This window comes from Brachycentrus maculatus, unplaced genomic scaffold, assembly GCF_059751285.1.
Source record: "Brachycentrus maculatus isolate JH-2025_06_01 unplaced genomic scaffold, ASM5975128v1 h1tg000465l, whole genome shotgun sequence".
Classification (NCBI taxonomy): Eukaryota; Metazoa; Arthropoda; class Insecta; order Trichoptera; family Brachycentridae; genus Brachycentrus; species Brachycentrus maculatus.
In genome coordinates, this window is record NW_028281212.1 from 117,727 (window position 1) to 145,579 (window position 27,853).

Here is a 27,853-nt window from a genome sequence, read left to right on the forward strand (position 1 = left end):
AAGTGGTGAAAACAAAGTCCATTAATTTTATAAAGATATTAACTTTCTCAAGCAATCTTTTGACGGTATTTTGAGGGTGTCTTAATCGTTTATCACAATTCTGGGTTTCTCCATTAAGGACTTATTTACATTGATAGCTCAACAAAGATGAAGAATATGGAAATTATTTTTTGACATCTCATCAAATATGAAGTAGAATATGGAAGTCTGGGCATTTACGGGGCTGACGACCGTCATAGGCTGGTTTAAGTGATCACTTTACACACGTGACACATTATTTATTTGGACACACTCAAAATGTTGTAAGAATATGGATGTTTGGGTCCATATATGTATGTACACAAAATTAATTAATTTTATTTTTATTTTTAAGTGTTATTTAATATTTCATTGCGTAAACATTGTTCTTAAAAGTATGCGTACCTCTATCTTATTCGTTTGTTACAAATCAAAATAATTGAATGGCGGATCGAACCCATTACCGTCTCCATAGTATATCAATGTCATTTAAGTAATATTATTTTAATCAAAATTGAAATAATAATCATTACTTATTCTGATCATTATTGTTAAAAACTATTATTTCCGACGATTTATCTAGTGCCTTTTCCGCAAAATACTGCCTCAAGGGCGCTTTAATGAACTTCTATCTAAAATGTTTACATATTTGAATGATTCATTTATCATTTATTCACCACCATAAATGAAAAATAATAATACTATGTAAAATTTATACAGCACACTAGAAATGTGATTGTTAAACTTTACAGGTAAGTTTCATTGTGATTCATAAGAAAATTAGGTCGAATTATTCCACACCCAAAATTCGTTGAAATCGTAACAGTAATATGCTTGAATAAATCGAAACGTGGAAATGCGTACGTTCTAAGCCGTATTAATAATATAATAAATTAAAATCCGATTAACTAGCTCACAATGAGTTTAACATTGAGTTAAGCATTGAGTTTAATTACAATTTTCTAAAGAAACCAAAATAATTAATAATTTATTCACCCATCAAAATATTGACATCCCAACAAAAATGAAGAAAAATACGGAATTCAGTCTATTCACAGGACTAACGACCTATCACTGACTGGTTTAAGTGATCATTTTATGTATTTTAACTTTTTTTATATCCTTGATTGACATCTCAATAATCATTCAAGTCAACCATAGATGGTGCTGAGAACTCAGATGTGAATGAACGTTTTAATAATATGATTTGAAAAATGTATATATATAATATATATAAATATATATATATATATATATATATATATTTATATATATATATATATATATATATATATATTTATATATATATATATATATATATATATATTTATATATATATATATATATATATATATATATATATATATATATATATATATATATATATATATATATATATATATATAAATATATATATATATATATATATATATAAATATATATATATTTATATATTTATATATACATATATATAAATATATATATATATATATATATACATATATATATATATATATATATATATATATATATATATATATATATATATATATATATATATATATATATATATATATATATATATATATATATATATATATATATATATATATACATATATATATATATATATTTATATATATTTATATATATATATATATATATATATATATATATATATATATATATATATATATATATATATATATATATATATATATATATATATATATATATATATATATATATATATATATATATATATATATGTGTGTGTAGGAGTACGAAAAAAAATTACTATTGTATTGTCAATCATGGTTAGAATAGTGAATGTTACACATGTGTAAAGTGATCACTTAATCAGCCTATGCCTGGTCATAAGCCCTATAAATACACAGACTTTTATATTCTTCTTCATCTATGTTGAGATGTCAAAATGAAATATTTATTTATTCAAACTAAGAAGTTACGAGAGTAAAGAATATAAGAAAATATGAGAAAAGCATTTTCGACAAAATTAAGATTTAGGTGTGTTGTGATAGTTTGGGCATGACAATCTTTCAGCGAAAATTATGTAAATAGCCCTGTAAATACCAAGACATAAGACTTTATTTTTCTTCATCTATGTTGAGATGTCAAAATAAATAGCTCCTTTGTTGAGAAACCCAGATTTGGGAACAAAGACTAAGACACCCTTAACCTTTCCCTTTCGGTGCTAAAATAAAAACGCGCGTTTTCGTGTTGGGTAGTCACTGCACAATAAAAAAAATAGCGACTTTATTTTGGAAAAATACGGACACTCATAGCTGATCTCCTAAATGAATTATTAATGAAGTCAAAAATTATAATAATTTAGATTTATTTTCTGAAAACATTAAAAAAGCCATCTGGCAACGCTTACGGAACAAGCATAGGTCAATTCTTGTCAGAAGTCCGAGAGCTGCTGCCGTTAGCCCGCTAGTCGCTAGCCAGAGAACATTGAGCTTTGAGCTCCTCACGCTTTCACAGTGTAAGTATGCAAAGGTGAGATGCAAATATAGTGTTGAGATTCCCGCATACTCTTCAAGCGCTGTTTACACTAGAATTTGTTTCAAGATATTCACAAAATACCTCTGATGTACCCGATAAATTCTGATTATTATTGATATCATTTTTTTTAATCAATGCGTAAATATGTTTTGAAGGAATACCGTAAACCTTAGCCTTGTAATTATTATATTTAAAGAGATATTGATTGTTATTAGAAGCAATGTGTACAAGGTACACAACACCGGGAAGGAAGGATTTCAAAAGATTGTTTGAGAAAGTAAATATCCCTAAAAATCATTTGTTCTTGACCCCGCTCGTAATCTTAATAACTGTCGTGTTAATAAATATGAACCCCGCTTTGTTTCTTGTAAGACATTGACTTAAGCGCAGTTCTTAATTCCCAACTTGCGCATTAGGGTAACGGGTGGAGCGGTGTAAACTTAAACCGAGCTCAGGGCCTCTTAGAGCGCCGCCAACTCAACACATTACCTCCCCGGCTGGCTTATTCCGAACCCCGTTCTACGACGTTTTCAAGCTTTTTCCGATTTGATCAAACGTCAATGTAAATTTCTTAACTTTTTTTAACCGATAAAACACGCGTTTGTTTGGTAAATCGAATGGAAGCCAATGAGTTATTTATTTATTTAAAATTCACGTACAGTAAAGAAATAAAGTACCTACATTTATTGCTAAAAAGCAGAATCTTCCAATTAACCAAAAACGGACTAGCAATATTGGTCAAAACGTTTACAGTTATTTGCAATCAGAGGGTAGATAGTACTCGAAAATCTGCGTCGCTACGATGCAGTTCCCTATGCACCATTGGGTGCGGATCATGGTTAAAAGAAAAGGAAGTAGTAATAGAAATAGTCTTCATCTTCATAAGCCTTATTCGCATCCAATGGTGCATATGGCACTGAATCGTATCGACGCAGTGTCATCTTGATCGTTAGTTACATTAAAGCAAGGTGATCACTCCTACGCTTCAGGGACCAGTCCAGGGTAATATTAAATCAATATTACAGTGGAAAATCACTAATATTTATTTTCACCCCCCCCTGGGAATCGAACCCGGGACCTCAAGCATGGTAACTACACACGCCAACCATTACACCACGGAGGCGGACAAAAATAGTAGTGAGGGTTTAAGGTTCGCGTAACTGCACGGTGGTACGTAGAAGTACAGGTGTTTTATGGCTATCGGGCGGTTAGCGCGATCTCAGAATAAGGGAGTTGGTCCGTTGTACTTGCAGGTCGGTTCTCTCCCCTTCCCACCCCCGATTTCCAGGCCCTCCCCCCCCACCCACCTCCCTCGACCCTGCCATCCTCCTTCATCCCTCGCCCAAGACTTGTTTTTGTCGCTTTCGTCGCATAATGGTATCGCTAACGAGCCGCGGCTCGGGCGACCATCGCGGCCGCCCTCAACACAACTAACTTAATTGTTTCACTTGAGAACTTTTCCGCAGATATCGTCGAGATTTATAATTGCTTCTTATATCGGCGGAGAATTATTTTTGCTGACCTGTGGATTTTTATGCAATCCACAAAGGATAAAGAGAGTAATTTAAACGAGCTTTAAACCCGGCCGCAGTTTTTGTTATAAAAGATATTATACTCCTACCAATTTACTTGTTACTTTGGTAAGAGGAATGTACGGCAAAACGATATATGTGGATATTCGAACGGCAAAATAAGGAAGGAATGCAAAGCTGAGATAAGCATTATCGATAAAATTAAGAAAGATGTGTTGCGATGGTTTGGACATGTGGAACGAATGAGTGAAGAAAGAACGGTAAAACAAGTTTATCAGGCGAATGTAGTTGGAAAAAGGAGCAGAGGACGACCGACGCAAACTTGGCACAATCAGATAAATCAAATACTTGAAAGCAGCCAAGTCAGGAGTCGAAATAATCGCCGGGTATGTATGAGGAGATGCATGAATGTGGAAGAGGCGAATAATGTTTGCAAAGACAGGATGTAATGGCGTTCTATTATATCTGCCTACCCCTGCGAGGAAGCGACGTGATGATTAGTTAGTTAAGGAGATATTAAACTCGTACCTGTTTATTTACAGTTACTTTGGTTCTGCCTTAATTTTATATATTTTTTTAATTATTTTAGTTTTATGTACTTGGTGAATACCAATATTAAAACACGTGTTTTGATGCATTTGCCAACGTTTTCAAACACCGTATGATAATGATCTCGAATGCATCAAAACACGTATCATAATAGATTTTAATAAAAAATGGTACCAACTCACCAAGAAAAATTCTAATATAAAATGGACGGATACCGTAAATGGCTGGTGAATCAATTCATCATTTAAGCTTAAGTCTATTTTTTTTATCTTCCAACGTCCTAAGGACAAGTCTTTGAAAATTAGCTCGATACGTGAAGCTTTTTAACTGATTAAGATAACATGCATGTGTTTTTCCATATAAACTGCAACTGGTGAATTTTCTATGCTTACCCATTCCTTAGCTATATAGAAAAATTCGATAGCGCATAAAAATACAAATTGATGCAAGTACCTTTAAAATATTATAAAATTTTCTACTTTTTATTATTACCGTCAATTACCTCTTGTAAACTAAGGTTAAAAGAGTTGGTAAATATAAAAAATAATTACTTTAAGTGTTATACACAAAGCCCCTTTTTCGAGAGCGTCTATAAAGTCTCTTTAAAATTTGTATAGGTATACGACCGCGATAAAGTATTTTTATCCGTGAAGGCTTATAAAAACGGCATAAATCCCCGAAAATAGTAAACCGAATCCTTCATCTTATCTGGCAACATAATTCTGGGTTTGCGCCCCGGCTAATCGCGGTAATGAGATGCGGTTTGCTTTAATAGCCTGGATATTTTTACACCCTCTCCCCCCGACGAGCTTCACCAGCGACATCTCACGTCCCGGGCATTATTCGGACGGATTACGGACAGAGCGATAGCCCTATTATAATAAAATGAAATTACCGAAATTAAGCAAACTTTACAGCCAACCCGAAAGGCTTCCGAATGCATTAGACCAGACACAGTATTATACTCAGATGTTTTTGCTTTATCTCAGTAACATTTTAAATAAAGACTTTATACACTAACGGGTCTGTTGACCTTTGTGTAGACAGAAAACTAAAAGATCGGACTGTAATGATTTAAAGATTCAAGACTTTAGCACTTTGGAACACTTAACAAACGAGTTAGCTTTACGGTGTAGGTACATATGTATAATGATCCTAATTGCAGGGGTGATATAATTTAAAAAAAAAATCTTCATATGCATAATAGTAAAAAACGTATTAAAGAAGATTGTTGATATCACAAAGAAATCTGATAGGCACTAGGCCAAAATACAAAAAATGAAATTTAAAATAAAATCATTTTAACCACCTTGGAAAAAGCTTAGTACTAAATGCTCTGAATACTACATCACTATTTTTTGCAGATACTGTTTTTAGGGTGAAATAACTTTGAAATATTCATCTATTAAAAAGGGATTTTGGAAGAAAGATATTAAGTTCATAAATTGATTGTATTGAAAGCAATTAACTTTATTGTTGGTTTGGTTATTATTCTTTGTTTAAGATATTTAATTAACAATTCTACATGCACAATGTGTTGCCCACCTCTTATGTAGGCGTACAGCAATAATGTTTATTCTTTACATTACATATAATTTATTTTTCCTGAAAGAAATATATAACAAGAAAACCCAAATGCTAATGGAGAAAGGGTTAACATATTTATAACATTTTTATTTCGGAAAATTTAACTTTTCCCTCTATTTTTGGTAATATATCACATTCACAACGCCCCTGTAGTCCACTTGTATGCATTAATCCACAGAAGGTTTTTACTGAAGGGTATATAGGTAGCGGCGTAGAAAAAATACCCAAAGAAGGAAAAAAACACCATATAAACATGAATATATATTTTTTTAAATCTGTTTTTGTTTGTACAAGTCATACAGTAAACTAAGTCTAGCGTAAAAACATTTCAAATTAGTATTAATGCCGGTGTAAAATAGAATCGCAACAAGAACTACCAGAAAAATATTGCAGCGAGATTATAATGTTGAAGAAAACATTTGTAGTTTTCGAAACTAATCGTGTAAAACTAAACTCAATTAGTGGTCTAATACAAGTGTCTAGTTTTTAATAAATCAGCATGTCATTCCACAAAGTTAATGCCAAATCAATAGATTAAATATTTTTTTTCATTATTTTTATAATTTATCGTTTACTTTGTGTAATACCACTTCAAAAACTTCTACTGGTTTCGGTTTTTGAAAAAAACTACCGGTTTCGGAATAATCATTCTATCATTAGGTTAAATGTACACTTAAAGGAAATTTTTACAGTATATTATTTATATATTGAATAAATATTACAGTAAAAAAATCACTTATATCAATATTACCATGGACTGGTACCTGAAGCGGAGGGCTGATCACCCTTCCTTCATGTGTAAACGATCAAGATAACACTGCGTTTATATGACACAGTGCCCTATGCACCATTGGGGTGCGGATACGGATTTTATTATTATTATTATTTGTATAAAAATAAAATTTGAAAGAAAAGAAAAAGATTTTGCACAAAGTGAACGATGAATGATAAGGAGAACATTTTATTATCATACCACAAAGTTACTTTTAATATACAACAAAAAAATACAATATTTGAGTAAAATTTTGAAAACCAATCTGTAGTTGGCAGAGGCGTCAGTTTTGCAAGGCGGATATTTCGCCCATTTTTCGCGCTTATTTTGTATCCAAATAGTTAAACTGTATTGCATTACGTGTCAGGATGCCTCCCAGCGCGGCGTGTAATCTTCCGTTTCGCAGCCGATTCAGACGAAAACACAATGGGAATTGCATTGGCCTGCCACTCTGCACGCCACGCAGGCGCTGCGATTGTTTTGTTTCTAAGCGTTCATATTTCATGCACGTTACACAATCTATCTTAGTTGTGCCTCCTCGAAGCGGTTGTAAATTCCGTTTATGTCCTTTTTTGCCGCCAGTTTAACCCCCTCCCTGCCTCCGGAGGCGCCCGGACCGGGTATTTGCGGATGTACAAAACGTCCCGGGACCGTAACGGGATTTTCGAACATCAACGGAACGATTTTCGTTGAGGTGCCACAATTTATAGCGGCAAAAGGAAGAGAACCGTTTCTTAAGGAGTAATATATGTTTGATGTGGCGGAAAATCGCGGGAAAATGTCCGTTGAAATAGCGGCTCTTTTATTCATTGTCTTATGCTCTCATCGGAAACGTTTCTACAATTGTATAACAGCGGTATCGGGATTATCCTCGCCATAAAATTTAAAATAAAAAAAATAAATAAAAAAGCAGACTGAATGCAGTCGATTTGCGATCGCTCAGACGAATGTGTGGCAAAACGATGTTTGATAGATGTTCGAATGATGAAATAAGGAAAGAATGTAAGGCTGAGATAAGCATTATCGATAAAATTAAGAAAGGTGTGTTGAGATGGTTTGGACATGTGGAGCGTATGAGTGAAGAAAGAAGGGTTAAACAAATTTATGAGGCGAATGTAGTTGGAAAAAGAAGCAGAGGACGTACGAGGAAAACTTGGCACAATCAGGTATGTCAAATACTTGAACGCGGCCGGGTCAGGAGTCGTAATAATCGTCGGGTATGTATGAGGAGATGCATGAATGTAGAAGAGGCAAAGAATGTTTGCAAAGACAGAGTGGTGTGGCGTTCGATTCTCTCTGCCTACCCCTGCGGGGAAGCGGCGTGATGGTTAGTTAGTTAGTTAGTTAGTTAGTTAAAATTTAAATGTGAGGATAAAAACAAAAAGAAAACATAAGTTTTTTTCGATTCCAATCGATTGTTTTATTTTTAATTGAAACAGAATAAATAACTTTTTGTTCCATAACTTTTTTTCTGCACACAAAAAATCTATTAACTTTCAAAGGGTTTTTTTTTTAAATAAAAGTTTCTTAATTACAATTTTAATTTGTATTCCTTTATATTTGCTCTTGAGAATTGGAAACCTAGGGTTTACTGAACATTTCATCAATATTTTACTAGTAGTTATTCTAATTTAAAAAAAATTAATCTGATAACTATATGACTAGCTTTTATATTCGTAAATAAAATGATTTAAAGTTTTATATCATTTTTGAATGTATTTTGTTCACAACACGAGTACATTTTGTTTTTAAACAACATAACGGTACTATATAACAAGTACGTCTTAAATTCTGTTTTAATGCGCTTAGGAATACTTCAAATAAATATTTTATCTTTATTTAAACTTGTATAAGGCAATACTATTACAGAAGCTTTACGGTTTTTAATAACCACAATACCACTTGAGAATAAAAGCTCTTAGCTCTCTAAGAAGGCTTAAATTTTCTAATATACTCATATGGTGTGCTACGATCTTCTGTGGCTCGTATAGGTTACAGGTTAGGGCCTAAAGAACAGCGAACTTGTTAATAATACTTGAATAATGTATTTATGTGCACACACTAGCTACGTACAAGGGGTTTGGTGCAACACTGAAATCCGTCTAGCAGCTAAGGGTTGGAGAACAGTATGCGTCTCTTGAGTAATTTGTGATACCTACTACTCGAGACAATTAGAGCTAACTCCGCATGTAGAGAACAAGACTTGATGAAATTCCAACTTGATTGTCAAAAGGGTATTAACATAATTAACTAAGGGTATGATTCATTGTATCGCAATTAACCATATGCCACGTGGTAACTAGGCCTGAACATTGAGGACTTCAAAAATTAACCCGTCGTCGAAAACAAACTCCAGATTTGTGTTTAAATAATATTTGTTAAAAAAAAATATCATATTTTCAATGCGGTATAATATGTTAGAGTCGGCAACAATATCGATGAATCTTACAATATATGTAGCATTATTTCAATATTTACTTGTATAATACCACTAATTCAGTTTTATTTCTACACACATGACTAGTCTCGAAAACTACAGATGCTTTCGTCAACAGATGATTACAAAACTAACAATCAAAAACAAATTCAGGTGTTTATATAATATGTAGGTGGGTGGAGTAATAACTAAAGGGGGGGGTTAAGGGGCAGGACTTTGTTTAATGGAAGAATGGACAATAATGGTGTAAAGCATATTATTAATTAATCTTTTATACTAAAAATTCTCAAGTTTTCTACATTGTTCATGACTTGATCTTTGATAAATTTAGCATACATTTTTTGTTTAATATTTGGGTAAAATCTGCACAATTTAAATCTCCTTGATTTAAAATAAAACTTTTACTCTCTTTAATATACCCCAAGCTTTTTTTAAGGGTTGTTTTGTGTAATTCCTTATTTATTTGTGACGAACATTCCGGAAATGCAAACGTAAAAGCTAAGCACCTTTTCTGCCCAAATCGAATCGTCAACAAGCTTCTGTCCGGAGACAAATCATTTACAGGGCCCGGGTAGAAATGTAATAGTGGTTGTTTGTTAGGTTTGGAAGAGCATTGAGATATGCCGGTCTGTTCGGGAAAACGTATGCGGCTGCTTTATTCATTCGACCAGAAATCCCGACCAAATGTGCAGTCGCGACATAAAATCGTATATCGGAAGGTGAATCCAGACGGGGTTGGCAACCAGCGAACCGCGACTCTGCCGGGATAATATACAGACAACTCGATGTTCCGGTTCAACTCCAGGTAAACTTGCTGCGTTGTTGTTTGCCGCCTAACACGTACCGAACTGTTTTAATTATTATATACACCTCGCATTAATAATTTTGTATCCGTAATAAATAGGGCAGTGAAGATTTGATACTCGCATCCTTAATTTTAATCGTAATATTTGGTTAGTGTAAGTTACTATCTTATTTAAGCATTACCAGCTCAATTGTATATGTAGTATTTACCAATATACTGCTGGATCGCAGCTTGATTTTCATATATTTAAAAACAGCAAGATTTTTTTTTCTATATAAGAACTTAGTAAAAAATACTTAAAACATATGTTTTACAGAAACATTTTCGCGTTTGCAAAGTTGTTACCCTAGGCAAAGGTACTTGTTTCAATGTACCTTCGTACGGGACTGTTGTTAAATTTACGACGGTAAGAAAAACTTACATTTTACCAAAAATGTTTGCAAATTAGTAAAACATGTTTTTTGAGAACTTTATATAAAATACGAGTATAAAATATCGGTTAAAACTAAGATAAATGCTAATTGTGACTTCATTTTTTGCACGTGTTGCCTCTGTGCTCCCTATATGAATGTCCGTCGAAGGGTTAATGGAATATAAATAAACAAATATGTTTTTTTTCTTTTGACCACGCCCTAATAATACAATTGGAAATACACACAAAAATATTTATATTTCATGCTATTAATGATGGCCCAAATAGCCCGTTGTTAAAAACAGGAATCAAGTAAAGTTAGAAAGGGCTCGAACCCAAAACCTTTGATTCAGAGTCCGCGACACTAGCCACGGGACCACAACCGGAAAATCGTACTCGAGAAATGACTTATTCACTGAATAATTTGAGTGTACAAACTTTATTCATTCAACTCTTGTCTAGAATAGAACTTTAGTTTAGTAATAATAATTTCCGCGAGTCTTGGTGTCACGCAAATAGTGCAGAAATTTCGCATTCAGGTTTCCGGCCAGAAGTTTGGGCGGGAAAGCGTCCTCCGGCGACCGAAAGCCTTCCATCTCGCGGCGCGGCCGGTCGGCTAGCTCCGGCGGACCCGCCCACATCCTGGCAACTTCCAATTTTATGGTGTTTGAGCAACTTTGCCGATTTTCCACATACGATGCAATTTGCGATTACGTCCAAGGATAAGAATGGCGGAATATGAAAGAGATTTCACTGCCCGCTGATTACGCTCAAAGGATTCTTCTAAACTCTATTTCATGTCCCCCTACACTACGACGACCCGGTCCAGTGCTTTTCACAGGAAAGATTAAGTTAAAGAAATCACATTTGCATGTATGTCGAAGATTGCTCAATAATATACATTAGAGACTATATTTCATCTCGATACATTCAAGGAAAAAGTAAGTTTTAATTTATCACTGCTATTGAGTTCAAAAATATATACCTATTTTAAAAGTCGTAATGGTTGTTAATTTTTTCAAAAAAGAGTTTAATAAAATTTCATATACTTTACCGTTTTATTCAAAATCCTATTGATGTTTTAATATTGACGATAAATTCTACTGAGAAGGGAATAATATAGTTTTTGAATGGTATAAGTAAGTACTTTGTATACTGTGTAGTATTCACCATTTTATCCATTGATTACCGCACTACTTAAATTTTGGAATGATGCATGTATTTTAATTGATAACATTATTTATATTAAAGCGATATATTGTTTTTTTTTCTCTCTCTGGTCACTGCATTATGGACAAAAATATCATTCGAATATACATATGTTTTAGTAGATCTTTTGTTTTTTTAAATGAAACCTAGCAGGTAATTGAGTTGAAATTAGTATTTTTCATTTATATTTTACTAGGCAAATACATACCACTATTTGTTAAAATCTATTGTGCTAAATGTTTCTATGCATTTTGCATCATTTTCCGCAAAACTTAAATAAAAGTGAACAGATATTAACCACAAAGTTATTGCCAAATCAATCAATGAAATTTGTTTGCCTAATTTGGACTATTATTTTGGATTTATAGATAATTGCATAGAATATGCATGAATATAAAAGTGGTGTTATGACAAATCGCTCACTCCTTTCAAGAACGTCATAAATCAAAAAACTTGATTTTTCAGGAGAGCGTTTTTAAAGTTTAAAAATATAATACAAAGTATTAAAAATAAATATCAAGCCACTTATTGAACTTTTTACTGTGCTTTAGACTTCATTACGTAAAGCGAGCGAAGAAGAGAGCTGGGAAAATAGTATTTATTACTTCATTGGTAAGGACTATTATTATTTGAATTAGATTCTTGAATTTATTTTATCTCGCTGAAATAAAAATGTTAAGTCCGGTAAATAGAATTAGATAAAAGTAGTCTCAATAACGGTTTTTGAGAAAGAAGAATATAAATAGTTTACAACTAGGGACTTTTAAATAAAAAATTTAATACAGTATAACTTTACTGACGAAATTATTTTTTAAGCCACATTTTGCTCAATCAATTCTTACTTATTGATATCTTAACATGGACGAGAAAAAATGGGGATATTAAAAGGTTATTCATAGAGCTTACCACTTCATTGATTGGACTTAGTAGTAAAACTGTGTAATGTGCGTCATTTAACTCATTTTTGACAAACATGTTTTAAAACTTAGTAGTATACATATCACTCACTCATTTCAAGAACGTCGTAAATCAAAAAACTTAATTTTTCAGGAGAATGTTTTTAAAGTTGAAAAATATAATACAATGTATTAAAAATAAATATCAAGCCACTTATTAAACTTTTTACTGTGCAACAGATCTTTTTAGGTAAAACCTGAAGGTTTTTTCTCCATTTGAAAAATATTTAGTACGTTTAAAAAAATAATTAAACAATACCTTTTCTTCAAAATGCAAAAACAACACTTTCTGCCCCATAGCGGGTAAATATTAAGTTAAAAATATGCCACTTTTGCTGGGATATAGTACATTTTCTGGGCATTCCGAAAACGTGCACAACTGAAAATTGACGATTTTTGATTTATGACGTTCTTGAAAGGAGTGAGCGACATGTTACCTTAAATATATAAGGTACGTCATAAGTGTTTTTGTTGGTACCCATAGTTAACCATTCTGACATATAACAAAAGCTTGATTAACAGTTTTATTAATTACATTCTTGTAAAAATGGCCCTTAGCATCACGAGCGTGGGCCGCATGAGACACTTGGAAGTTTCAAGGCCACGTGAGCAGTGAAACTACCAGCGCCGCTAGAGCGAATTATGCGGCGAACTAGTAAACCACAACCCGAACCGACCTGCCTAAATCCCAAACTCGCAATTCAGCTCTCCGCCTCCACCCAAATCCGCTAAAACATCCGATTTGTTTGTCCGCCTTCCAAAACAAAATTAGCAAATCCGGCAACAATCGAAGCGGGCTGCCCTATACTCGAGACTTGTCTTTGTATAAGGTACTTTTTGGACTGGATATTACTATAAAAATATGACCGCATTCGGAATTGCAAGAGAATCGCATTCGATGTAATCCAACAATCTCATTTCGGAAATTGTGCGCTCGTACCGAGGTAAACCGCTTAAAAAATGCGCGCATTAAGCGAAAACGCTTTTGTTGCTTATTCTAGTACCTACTCGCGGAGAAGTTTTCTGGAAACTTGGCATTAGCGATTACTGCAATTTATGAACCATTTCTTCCACAAAACAGATTAGATTTCATTATTTATTTTTATTTTCTATCTTCATGATAATTTTAAATTATATTTATCCTCTTAGTTGTTTTTTCTTCTCTTATTTTTTGACTTCACAAAAATTTCCGTAGTATTTAAAAGCTTACAACATTTTGAGTGAATCCAATACCTGTTCACATATCTACAATTATGGGTAGAATGGTAAACTTTGCAAGCATGTGATCACTTAACCAGCCTATGACAGGTCATACCTAGACTTCCAAATTCTTCTTCATATCTTTTAAGATGTCAAAAAAGGTGGTTTTTTTTTTGAAAATTATTTTTCTTCATATTACCCTTGTCCTCATCCTCGGGTTGTTAGCCCTTCTATCATGGACCACGATAGAAGGGCATACATATATATATATATATATATATATATATATATATATATATATATATATATATATATATATATATATATATATATATATATATATATATATATATATATATATATATATATATATATATATATATATATATATATATATATATATATATATATATATATATATATATATTATATATATATATATATATACACATATATATATATATATATATATATATATATATATATATATATATATATATATATATATATATATATAAATATATATATATATATATATATATATATATATATATATATATATATATATATATATATATATATATATATATATATATATATATATATATATATATATATATATATATATATATATTTATAATTATGTATATACACTTATTATTACCTCCACATATACACCTCCATATTTATTTTGTATATACAAAAAAATAAATCAGTGTCTAGACGTGACACTAAATTTCTTATCATTTTCATCCAAGCGACATATTGATTCTGTCGGTGTGATGTCGGAAGGCAGCTATCGGGTATCACGGGGAATCGAAGGTGTCGACTCTAATCTAAAGTCACGTCCGTATGTATTAGGCGGTGATATCTCTCAGACACGGTGAACCAGGCAGGGGCTTGAGAAATAAAAAATATATATAATGTCTACGCACCGCAAAAGTTCCGCGTACATTTACCCGCGGAACACCCGGTGCCGAGCAAAAAGAGGAAAAGTAATTATGTTTTTGTTGTTTCCAAAGCTCTTGTTTATGTTAAAGTAAGGGAATTTCAATGCAAAAGAATAATAAGCAAGACCCTGGCACTTTTGTTGAACTTGATCATACTTGTGTTCTTTTCAAAAGTGGTGCTTATGTTGTATTTTAAATTTGTACATCTCGAAAATATTATAATTAAATTTACATAATTGTAGAATCGTGCGCTTATTTTTACAGAAAATATCTCATAACCGTTACCTTTTTAAAATATATAAAGGATTAAAGTAAAATATTTTCATGATTTTTTCTACTGATGCATTGCGAGACATGTTATAAAGCTTCATAAAATAAAACTGTAACTTTGTTTTTAACCATTTGATTTTTGGTACTATTCTCCAACCGAGAATGGAATGAAAGCATTGCACTCTAATAATAGTAAATAAAGTTAAAGCCATTTTGTAATATAGGAATTTTGGTAATTAAAAAAGTATTAAAACAAAATACTAACATTAGTGATAACCAATTAAATTTGTGAAATACCCCTATTTTAAATATTTTCTCTTTTTCTAAAAATAAAAGTAATTAAAATTCTACGCCTTCATCCCCTCTATTCCCCTCAAATCTCACTTAATTACCCTCATTTTTATCCCATCCACTAACTTGACTACAAATATTTCACAATTTTAAGTAAAGTACATTTATCCATCCCTGAAGATGACGAGGTGCATGTCGAAATCGGTTAAAGAAAAATAACAAAAATAAAAGTGGTTAAAGACAAGGTTTTAGTTTTATTAAGTAAATATTGAAATATTGTTTAATAAAATTATGCTACGCATAATGTCATGTTGAATTTATTTTAACTTAAACGATTTTAAACGATATTAGCATCTTTTTATCTAGATTTGTTTATTTTTTAACCATATCCGCTCCCTATGTAGAGTGTATGGAGTCCACAAACTGTCTCCAGGTTTTTCTATTAGTTGTATACTCTATTAATTAAATTCGAAATTGTCTATGTACGTTAACAATTTTCATTCGATGTTCTCAATCGAGGAACGTATGTAAAAGTTAGCAAATAATGCAAACAACGCAAATAAAACAAACTGTATTCGTATAAATACCGTCGTCCCCTGATAAAAGTCTCCCTCTGGTCGTTCTTTACGTTTTATCTTCGACACAACCCTGCGCTAAAACGAACGGAGGATTCTATATTCTATATTCCTTCCATAGCCCGGTCCTTGGGATAATATTTTCCACCTACATATAACGCCATATCGGAGATGTCTAAGAAAGAAGGCAGATAGCAAAGTCGATTGGAAAAAGATTACGGAGTATCATTGAGCTATATTTTAACGTTAAACCGACGGAGGACTATCCAACGGGGACTTCGGATTACCTTTCATGTGAAAAGCAACATTTGTAAATCTACGAGACGTTATTTTCAATTACCCCATAAAAAGTTCAAAGAAGCACCATAAATTATAAAATGTGTTCGGTATTACAAGTCGCCGTGGGACATGCTTTGTAACAACTCTTTTATTATGCATAATCACGTTACAGCTGTATGAATAAAAAGCAACACTAAAACCGTGTATTTCATTCCTATTTTGCGATAAAAAAATCATTTACGATTTGATTTAATCATATTAGAAATGTTGCTTACTGGTGTATCACTCATCGAGACCGGCCTTCAAATATAGTAATCAATTCCTGAATTGCTTTGACCGTTAGCACTTCTATAATTACATACAAGGTTTCAAAGATATCGAAATGTTTTCTACAATACCACGCTAAAATTAAGTTTATTCATCTTTGCATACTTATATGTATAAATTCTATCCGTTACGCCTTGAGAAATGATTGGTTTGTACATTTGAAAGCCTTTGATATAAAGGAAGCATGAAAAAATATTCCTTCTTACGCTTAGATAGAAAGGGGTAAAATATTTATTCCATACTGCCTCCCTGGAGTTTTATGACATAATTTCTAAATCAATATTTTCACACGAAACTGATACGCTTTCATCCGTGAACGGAGTCGGTACATTCTATACATTGAAATAATATACGCCATCCCTCACGCCGCCACAGAGAATATGGACTCGAGCGAAGAGAAGAGAAGAATAACTCTCCAGGTGGACTTAACAACTTTCCGCTATGGAGTATTTGAAGAATCTTTATGTTCAAAGTCAATAGACATGCACGGATTGTGAAACATATCGTACTCGCTTGGCTGCCTTTGCAGCTCTGAACAGTAACTTTTATGCGATTTATTATTATTTTATTTCCCCTTTGACTTATACGATAACCACTAAAAGATCGTTCAAGCAATTTTGATATAGGTTGAAACCATTTGTTAATTCGCTTTTTCTCCTTCTTGTTACTCTTATCCGCACCTAATAGGGCACTGCATCGTATTTACGCAGTGTTATCATGATCTTACTTAGGTACATAAAAGTGAATAAATATTACAGTAAAAAATATGTCTGCATCCGTAGTGTCATGGTCAGAACGTTCGGCTTAAATAATTTGCTAACTTGGCTTAAATAATATTATTTTTCTGTTTAAAAATAAACAAGCCTTTCACTTAAGACAATTTGAAATCATTAGTCAAGCATAAATTTTAATTTAATTTTACTAGGAACAAATCACTATTTCTTAAAATCTTTTGTGACAGGCTCAATGTATTCAGGATTTTTTTCATGCTGAGTGCCTCGAAACACGTATCACAGTACATTTTAAGAAAAAGTGGTTTAACACAATTTATATTAAAATCAATACAATAGATTAAACAGAATAACCGAATCAATAAATGAAAATATACTTTCAATTTACAGAGAGCCTGAGAGACTACTTCAACAAATTCGGGGACATAACGGAAGTGATGGTCATGAAAGATCCCACTACCAGGCGATCGAGGTAAGTTTTCTTGATTTTAATTATTTTACAAGTAACTATCATGCAACTTATAAAGCATAAAAAAATCCATCTTCATAAAAGCGCAAGCTCTCACCCAATTTCATCGGTCTCGAAAATTAAAAAAAAATCAATTAACTCATTTAAATAAATATTGCAATTGATAAAAAACATATTTTATGAAAGAAAAGTTCACAATACGTAATCGCTAAGTTATTGATATCCGCTAATCTTTAGAAACATTGGAATTGTCATTATGAGAATAGAACGTTAGAAAAGCTCTCGACTGTATATTATCCTAAAATTCCATTTTGTTGGCCCATACAAAAAAAAATAAAGGTAATCACTTTTATTAAATATTTTAAAAACTAAACACCTATAATGAAAAACCTATACAAATTTATCAGCATACTTAAGGGCAGAATGTAGCTTTGCACTCTAATGTCTTCAAAAAAGAAAAAAAACTACATCACATACCGCCCAAAATACCTATCATAACAGATAGACATACTTTTTAATGGGTTAGTAATAGCCATATACGAGTAACATTGAAAAAAACATGCGAAAGGTGTTAAATTACCAAATCTGTTTTTTTTTATCTCAAAATTAACCATTTTTTAAGAACATCTGAAAGAATAGAAACCTAGTAAAATTAAAGTCCCGGTAAAAAAATACGTAGCATTGTGATCAATTTAATAGTGATTTGTTTCTTAGTTTGTAAGAAATGTTATACAAACAGAAATTAAAGTCAAAATTCATCATATTTGGTATGCATAAATTTTCACATTTGCTAGTGTAAAAGATCAGTAGTTAAATGAATGATTAAAACACAAAAGTTAAATAAAGTGTTGTATGTACAATAATTCCTTGTATCGGTTTTTCGGTAAAATTTTGAAGCACGCGTGGGATATGTAAATTTATCTCGTAATTTATCGTGTGTATTTAATAGTGAAATTATTTACAAAATACAGGCGATTTTGGCGAAAGAGTAGGCTATACCACAATTCCGTTAAGCCACTGCTGTGTTGAAAATTTTAATGGGATAAAATAATAACAAAACGCTTTTCACTATTTTATCCATAAAATTTAAACAAAAAACTTTTGGAACAATTAAAAGTTTATTTTATTATCAATACCGTTTTTCTAATATGAATTTTAAACGGTTTTAGCGTTGAATTATAATTTATAATAATTTTACCAAGCTACGCGTTGCTGTAGCCCAGTTTTGTAAACTGGAAAATAATAATAATAAAAACAATAGAACGCAATCATTTTTAATACATTAACTTCACAATGTTTGTGAAACAAAGAAAAGATCTATAAAACGACAATGCAATCGAAAACATGAAAAAGCCAAGTGACAGTAGTTGTAAAGAACCACGCTGTTCAGAATGAGCATTGTTTTGTTTTGCGTGTATTTCTGTTACATTCAACAGATGGCACTGCCATTGTGGTAAAAAAAACTATTCCAAAAAAATGTTTTCACGCTTGATTGCTTTCAAACTTTGACACATCGCTTGCATTCTAATACGCGTATGTATTCGTCTATCTAAAATTCTAAGAGATTACAAGTTAAAAATGTAAAACAGATTTTATCCCAATGCAGATCCATCTGTTTAATGTTATCGCAACACGCGCAATACTTTACATTGCCAATGGGGGATAGCCTTCTTCTCGACCGATACTGTCTCTTAGGATTTTAAATTTTTACGTTTGCATTGTTGTTTCACAGATTTTCAATACTTTCATTGCTTCATTAGCATTGTGAAATAAAACATTTCGCTCACTCCTTTCAACAACGTCATAAATAAAAAAAAAACTCGATTTATCAGGAGATCGTTTTTAAAGTTTAAGAATATAATAAAATATACTAAAAATAAATATCAAGCCACTTATCGATTTTTTTACTGTGCAGCAGATCTTTTTAGGTAAAACCGGAATGTTTTTTTCTCCATTTGAAAATATTAAGTATATTTAAAAAAATAATTAAGCAATACCATTTCTTCAAAATGCAAAAGCAACACTTTCTGCCTTGTAGCAGGTACATATTAAGTTAAATATATGCCGCTTTTGCTGGAATATAGTACATAGTCTGGGCATTCCGAAAATATGCACAACTGAAAATTGTCGATTTTTGATATATGACGTTGTTGAAAAGAGTGAGCTGTATTAAAAATAAGTTCTTTTTAATATATTTCTCCATTAAACCAGATTGAGCCATAACAATACGTAGCCGGATGGGTACAACTTCTTGTGACGTTTCAATGATGAATTAATGTTTTAGAATTTTATCACGTCTTGTTTGCTTAATCATAATGGTCATATTGACATAGCTCGTCTAGTTCCTATCGGGGGGTGACCGCCCTCTCAGCGGCAGTAGCATCCCTTATTGTCCGTTTAACACGGAATGCGGTCGGTTCGGTATTCGCGATAACCAACCCGGTCGCGGAATTTCCCGAGCCGTGACCACTTGCTCCAGCGACCACGGTTTCCCGTACAAGAATTTTCATACCCGTTCCAAGCGAAAAAGTTTTACAGGCGTACCGCAAGAATGAAGAAGATAGTTTTTGAATTTCGGTGCATTTTATAACGGTCATACTTTCTGACTTTTCAAATTTATCAAAACTAATCGTAATTCTTTATTTTACCGCTAGCATTTTTCCGTATTCTATCTTCTAACCCCACCTTATGGCAATTAGGACATGGCATCGGTGCAGTGGTAATTTGATCGTTAATTATGTATGTGATATGACATGAGGTGGAAGAGCTCAGAGTGTGGTGACACAGGGGAGTCCCTAAACGGACAGCGAACCTACCAAGCCGCCAAGCCGCCAAGTTCACAGCGGTGAGTTAGGGATAACAGTGACGTAACAGAGGCTATAAAAGCCCTTAAACAATTGCGATCGCCCTCTTTTCACCTGCCCGCTCGACTAACTGCATCTAGAGCCAAGACCTTAGCGCAGAAAGAATTATTAGTAACTAAATTCAGTTACTTTCATTTTTAAAGCTTGTTTTATATTTTCAACATTTTGAGTGTGTCCAAATACTTGTTCACAAAATCTGGATTATCTCCAATTACAGGAGTTATTTTCAATTTTTTTTTTCATTGGAGATAATCCAAATTTTGTGAACAAGTATTTGGACACACTCAAAATGTTGTAAATAAATTATCTGGTCAAATTATAAGCTTGAATAATAAAAATTAAAATGGTATTTTCTGGCGTTTCTCATGTGTATAATTGTAATCCAGGATTCGGACCTCACATACTAATATAAGAGTTTCTGCTTAGTAAAAAGCTTCTTTACATCTCACCAATAGATGTCTTTAGTGAAGTTTTAGTGATTCAAGAACAAGGTTTCTAAATTGGTTAATATAAATAGAACTTCCAAGAATTTGAGTAGTGTGGTTGTCAATAATGGGTAGAATTGGTATTCACCAATTCTACCCATTATTGACAACCAAAGTGATCACTTAAACTAGCCTATGACGGTCGTCAGCCCCGTAAATGCTCTGACTTCCATATCCTTCTTCACCTTTAATGAGATGTCAAAAAAAATGAAAATAACTCCTGTAATTGGAGATAATACAGATTTTGTGAACAAGTATTTGGACACACTCAAAATTTTGTAAATATAAAACAAACTTAAAAAATGAATGTAACTGAATTATTTGGAAGTATTTGGACACACTCAAAATGTTGTTTTATATTCCTGTACTTTTAATTAAAATAATAAACAGTGTTCTATAAGCAAGCAAGTGCGACTTGATGAGTTCGAAGAGAGGTATTCAAGAATCATCATATAATACCCTCACCTCATCTGATAACCCCGAATACCTTCCCTCAAGAGTAGGATATATTACTGTCCATAGAAAAGACAATGGGTGAAGAAATAGTAGGGACTATTAATTTAGAAGGGAAAAAAGAAAATAAGTTGATATGTTTATGGCACTTATGGAGGTTACATACACATATGAAAATTGTATTTTTTCTAATTTTTACGATCCCTTGAAGATGGACCGATAACGTTATAATAATAGGACCATTTTAATAAGTCAAAAGTTAATATTTTTGTTTTCTTCTACAAAAATATCCTTCACCCTGAGCTCGTTTACTAACATCATTACAAATATCATATATGCCAATATTATATCTTAGATCCTAACCAAGGATCAAGATGACCCTGACGTTTTATCGGCGCGGTCATATCGCTCACTCCTTTCAAGAACGTCATAAATCAAAAATCGTAAATTTTCTGTTGTGAATGTTTTCAGTATGCCCAGAAAATGTACTTTATCCCAGCAAAAGAGGCATATTTTTAACTTAATATTTACCCGTTACAAGGCAAAAAATGTTGTTTTTGCATTTTGAAGAAAATGTTTAGTTTATTATTTTTTTTTTTATGTACTTTTTTTTTATATCAGTTTTTATATTTTTTCAATGGAGAAAAAACCATAAGGCCTAATACCATAATACCTAAAAAGACCTGTTGCACAGTAAAAAGTTCAATAAGTGGCTTGATAGTTATTTTTAATACTTTTTGTTATATTTTTAAACTTTAAAACGTTCACCTGAAAAATCAAGCTTTTTAATTTATGACGTTCTTGAAAGGAGTGAGTGATATATGCACTATAGGGGTGCTGATAGGAGTCAAAAGATGAATAATTATCATAAAAGATGGATTTTCTAAATTATTGAAAAAATCTTATTAAAATAATTTTATTATTTTGTTAAAGCATTCTGTTGATACTGTATACTGCATTTTAAGAGGTGAACTAAATGTATTTCCTGAACAAGTCGATACCGAGCTGATCAGACCATGTTAGCCCTCGGCGCCGGACCAAGTCTTAATTTGATCAATCCCGAATTACCGGTGATTGGCTACCCCATTACACTTGGAGTGCATCTAATCAATATGCCAGCTGGTTCTCATGTGTAAACGTACGTCTGGGCTATGTTTGTTCTCTGCCAATACTCATAATCCCTCGAAGACACGAACACGGGACGTGTGTGAACACCGCTAATTGCCGACTGCAGCGTCCGCCATTGCCGTTCCTTGACGGATGGATTCCCGCCCTTTCCGCGTTTCGCGCCCTGTCAATCTCCTTGCGTGTGCAAATACTGAGCTATCCGTCAATTCTGGGATAGCGCAGTTGTATGTAGGTACTTCTATCTTGTCTATAGGTGTATATTGTTTTGTTATATAAACCAAAACTGTATGTACGGATATCCAACATACTTTTATCAATTGATAACGTTATATTTTAGAAGCGATAGTAAAATAGTTTTATAAATATTTCTTAACCCTTCACTGCATGACTTTTTTTTGCATGACTGCATTGACAGTTCGTCTTCGAGAGACAAGTGAAGTTATTATTTTGGTGTTCATAGCGCGTCTTTTGGCTAAATTATGAACTATATACATGAGTTATGAATGTATCAAATCAGTAACAACAAAGAATGGTTGCTTATATTTTTAAAGAACGTTTTAACACTAACTTTTGAGTATGTAACAAATTTGATACACTATGCAGTGAAGGGTTAACGTAGATTTCACCTATATTAATCAATAAAATATTCCTCAGTAGTGTAATGGCCATTACGCTCGGCTACCGTTCTGGAGGTCCTGGGTTCGATTCCCAGGGGGGGTCAAATAAATATAAGTGATTTTTTTCACTCTCATATTTAATTAATATTACCCTGGACTGGTACCTGAGACTGAGGGTTGATCAAATTGCCTTCATGTATGTAACGGTCAAGATAACATTGCGTCAATACGATTCAGTGCCCTATCCACCATTGGGTGAGGATTAGGGTTAGAAGAAGAATTTCCTTTGCTCGTTTTGGGACATGGAATTTAGATTAACAAGACTGAAAAAACAATTAGAATGTGAAAAAAAAAGAAATCACAAGGCAAAATGTAAAACATAAAGCAAAAAAAAGTACAGTAAATAGACATGTAAAAAATGTAGGTTACAACATGTTTAAAGGAAAAAAATGAGAAAATATAACTTTTCACCAACACAAATATATTTCCGTAAAATATTTTCTATGGAAAATGTTATATTTTGAAAGCGTTAGTAAAATTGTTTTGTAAATGTTTTTACCGTAGAATTAACTTATATTTTTGAAAATAAACGCTTGTTCAAAATCTTTAATGTCCTAAAGTTATTCACCTATTGTTTTGAAATGTTAACGCAACGTTGGGTTCCAATACGCGCGTGTTTTCATATACACCGTCCAATGTAGTGAATAGGCACTACAGTGTACGTGAGATAATATATTTTAAATTCACATCAGCAAAATGTATGGTAGGTAATATTAGAACATAATGGAAGGTTAGGTGAGGCTGTGTTGGCTTGCCTGAATGATAAAACAATACAGTTTATTAGTTTCATTTACAAAAGTCTTGTCTCCTGTGTCCATCAGCTTCAAACAATGTTTACAGAGCTGCTTCTCGGCGTTACTAAGCTGTTGGTTTATTAATTTTCATTTCATATTTACGCCCGTGTAAATATGATAGTTCAGGTACATGTAGCGAGGAGAACATGTGGGGGCGGAAGGTCCCAGTGGTCTCACCCCTGCGATGTTTGCTACCCTATTGCATATGCACAACTTGGGTGTAAATTGTATTCCTAACTTCTTGTTTAACCCGCGCTATCAGGCAAACCCCGGCGCGTGTTAGTTTCTGATTAATTACGAGATGAAAATCGTTAACTCGGCAAAGGCTTGATCGCGATTTGAGATGATTAGAATTAAATTGCGGGAGGGTTTGAATCATTACTACCAGTGAATTATTTACGTACAACTCGGCTGTTTAATTCTGTATAAATCTGTGGAATAATCTTGGATGAAAGCGAGTTAACAAACCGCTTGCGACTCATATATTAAATAATAATGAGTAATTGCTATACATATTATTAAATTTAACAAATTTATTTTTATAAAGCCATATTAAATAGTTTGCTTAAAGCAGTATTTATTCGATGGAAAATATAATATCATTACAGTCGATATAATTTCTTTTTAACTAACTTCATTTTTGTAAATAAGAAAAAAAAAACGCAACAACAAAATGAGTTAAAAAAATTGTACACCATTTATATTTATTTCGTATCCTTGTAGCTACGTTCTGAAATAAATTAAAAAATTCAAAATTGGACTATATCTGTATAATTGGAGACTCCAAAGAAATATTTGGCAAAGAAATCATCGGCTACAAAAAAATCCAAATTTTTATGTTTGTTTTTAAAGACTCATCAGGAAGTTCATACATTTTTAAGGTTGTAAGGACTACATTTTATATTGTTTCTCGAATTTATTCACGGACTTATTTCACAATTGTGGTACAAATGCTGTTTTTAAGCCTAAAAATTTATGTATATTTTTTTAATAACGTTGATTTTTTTTTTAAATTACCCACTTCTCACTCTTTTAGAAGAGAGCAAAAAAAAATCCAAATAAATTGTTAAGTTATGTTTTTAAACTTAAAATACAATTTAATATTTTTAAATGACATATTTACGTCACATAATTTAAAGTAATAAATACCCGTTTCGCTGACAGTTGAAGCGCGACGTTTCAATAGTCCATTTATTATAATCCAATGCCAAATCATGCATATTTTCAATGGTCTGTCATCGCTGTCAAAGATGGTTAAAAGTTTTATTGTCTGCAATAACATTTGCGTTTGACGACCCAGCGTTTACTATTCACAATACACACTCATAAAGGTTTTGCAGTCGTTTAATATCGCGGTTTTAATCTCTATGCATCGAGGTGCAACATTTGTGTCATCGTGTGTCGTGGGTGTTTGGTGCAATCAACGGCTGTTGGTGTGGAATATGTAATGTTTGACGGTTGAAATGTGCGATATGCATGTGTGGTTGAAGTGCTACGGTTGATGGGTGATGGGTGATGGGCGATGGCAGAACACACATTGCCGGAGATTTGAAATCTAATGGGCCCGCGTTAATCATATTCCGGGCGCGCTGATTGATTAAAACCGCCAATAACGAAATCAAATGACATATTTTATAATACATATTCGCTTTAAACAAAAAAACATTTTTCCTTTATTATTAATTTATATACGTTTTCCAGCTGAAACAACGAATCTATTATTTTTTTCATTTAAAGGAAGATGGATATCAAATCATTCCAGGCCTAACGACCTGGCATTTGGCTAACTTGTGAGATCAATTTATACACTTGTGTAACGTTCACCATAATAATTATTATCGAATATCGACATTCTATAAAAAATATGTACTCTGTATAAATAAAAATATTGATTCGTCTCAGTTGAGGTACTTATAATTTGTATATAACGAAAAAAATATGTTGAAATATAAGGATTCATCTCAAGTTACCAGTAATATTTATGCAACGATTTCGATTATATGAATAAAATAGCATAAATATGTATGTTTTATGTTTTTTAGTTGATATGTAAAAAGTAAAATTTTAACTTTAAATTTTTGACTTTAATTAAATATATTTTGCTTCCCTCTTTAATTTTTTAAATTAAATAATAACATAACCCTTTAATGCCCTCTATTGCATATTTGATGTTAGAAAAATGTCCGATAGATTTTAAATTTTACTGATGTCATTAATTATTTATTGAAACATGAAAAACCAAATGAACCATACAAAAATACTAAAGTAACTCATGAAAGAGTATTTTATTTTCCTGAATATTATTTAATGGCTTAAATAAACTATTAATATCGTCGAACAAATGAAACGCTGGTTTTGCATTTTTGGTTTCCAATTCACAAACTTTATTATCAATCAATTTACTTTAAATTTTCGATTACCTGATATGCTACGCTACTATGGCAATTGCAATATTTTATTCGTTGGAAACGTATAATTGGTTTATGTCAATAAAATTGCCTGGTGGAAGTTTTCTCAACGAAATACTTTGCTTTTTTTTCTAATAGCTAATATTAAAGCAAACCATATACATATACCATTTTAAATTATGTAAAATCTGCGATTTAAAATACTTACATATCCTCTTATAAGTAATAATATGAGAATTTTTTTGTACTTTTCTGAATGGACAGAAAAAACATACTAAGATGTCGAATATGCAATAAAGTACAAGTTAAAATATTGTATTTTCATTGAAAATAGAATGTGATTTATATTTAAAAATGATTTTATAATAATATATTTTTGTTATATTACTAAATTATATTTTTTTCAGAAGAAATATAACTTTAAATTTATTCGTTTTGAGGAAGGCGCTGTTTTCTGTAAATTGGTAGATTTTATATTCCAGTACCTACTTTTACATATATTGTAATATTACAAACAAATTAGTTGTGAGGAAGAAGCTATTTAGGTCAATACAAGTCGACATTATAAATTAATGAAAATTATCATTTTTTGATGTTGTTGCCAAATATTTCTTATATTGCCATTAAAAAGTGTTAGAAAAAGAAATGCAATGATAGAGGTATATTTGAATCTTTCTTTTATATACAAATTATTTAGTTTTGTAATCAAAATCATTATATTTAAATAGTTAGCTTTAGGAATTGAAGCACCTGCCTCATATGCATATTGGAACCATTTCGTTTTCAATTTACCCGATCAAAGCTCTTGGTGGTTTACACAAGGCAACTGAGACCGTCTGGCAGATGAATCAAGCAGGTGGCGAGCTAAGGAAGTCTGCCGGTAGTAATACCAGATATTGGCCATATATTGAAATCGGCCAGGACTTTGAGTTTAGGGTAGCTAAGACGTATTTCTACCCGACGCTAGAGCAAACAATAATATAGCCGGTTTACCTGCCGTGTTTGACTTTAGACTATGCTTGATCCCAGCGATCAAAAAAAGTTTAAAAAATATATATTTCAAATTCAAATCAATGAGGCTGACGTCACTCAGTCACAAAAAAGTCACGAGTTGGGAGTCTTTGACAGGCGTTGTTTGTTATTTAT

At 32.1% G+C, this 27,853-nt stretch overlaps 1 protein-coding gene across 10 annotated transcripts in view; it reads left to right on the plus strand.

The window, feature by feature from the left end:
• The first annotated feature begins 17,822 nt into the window (after positions 1-17,822).
• The window catches only part of LOC148302291 (RNA-binding protein Musashi homolog Rbp6-like), a 462,089-nt gene continuing 452,058 nt past the window's right edge, over positions 17,823-27,853 (plus strand). For all 10 annotated transcript variants that reach the window (XM_088271829.1, XM_088271832.1, XM_088271835.1 and 7 more), the window contains exon 1: positions 17,823-17,901. In XM_088271829.1, coding sequence (XP_088127955.1) covers positions 17,867-17,901 — 35 coding nt within the window. In that variant the 5' untranslated portion in view covers positions 17,823-17,866. The remainder of the gene's footprint in view (positions 17,902-27,853) is intronic.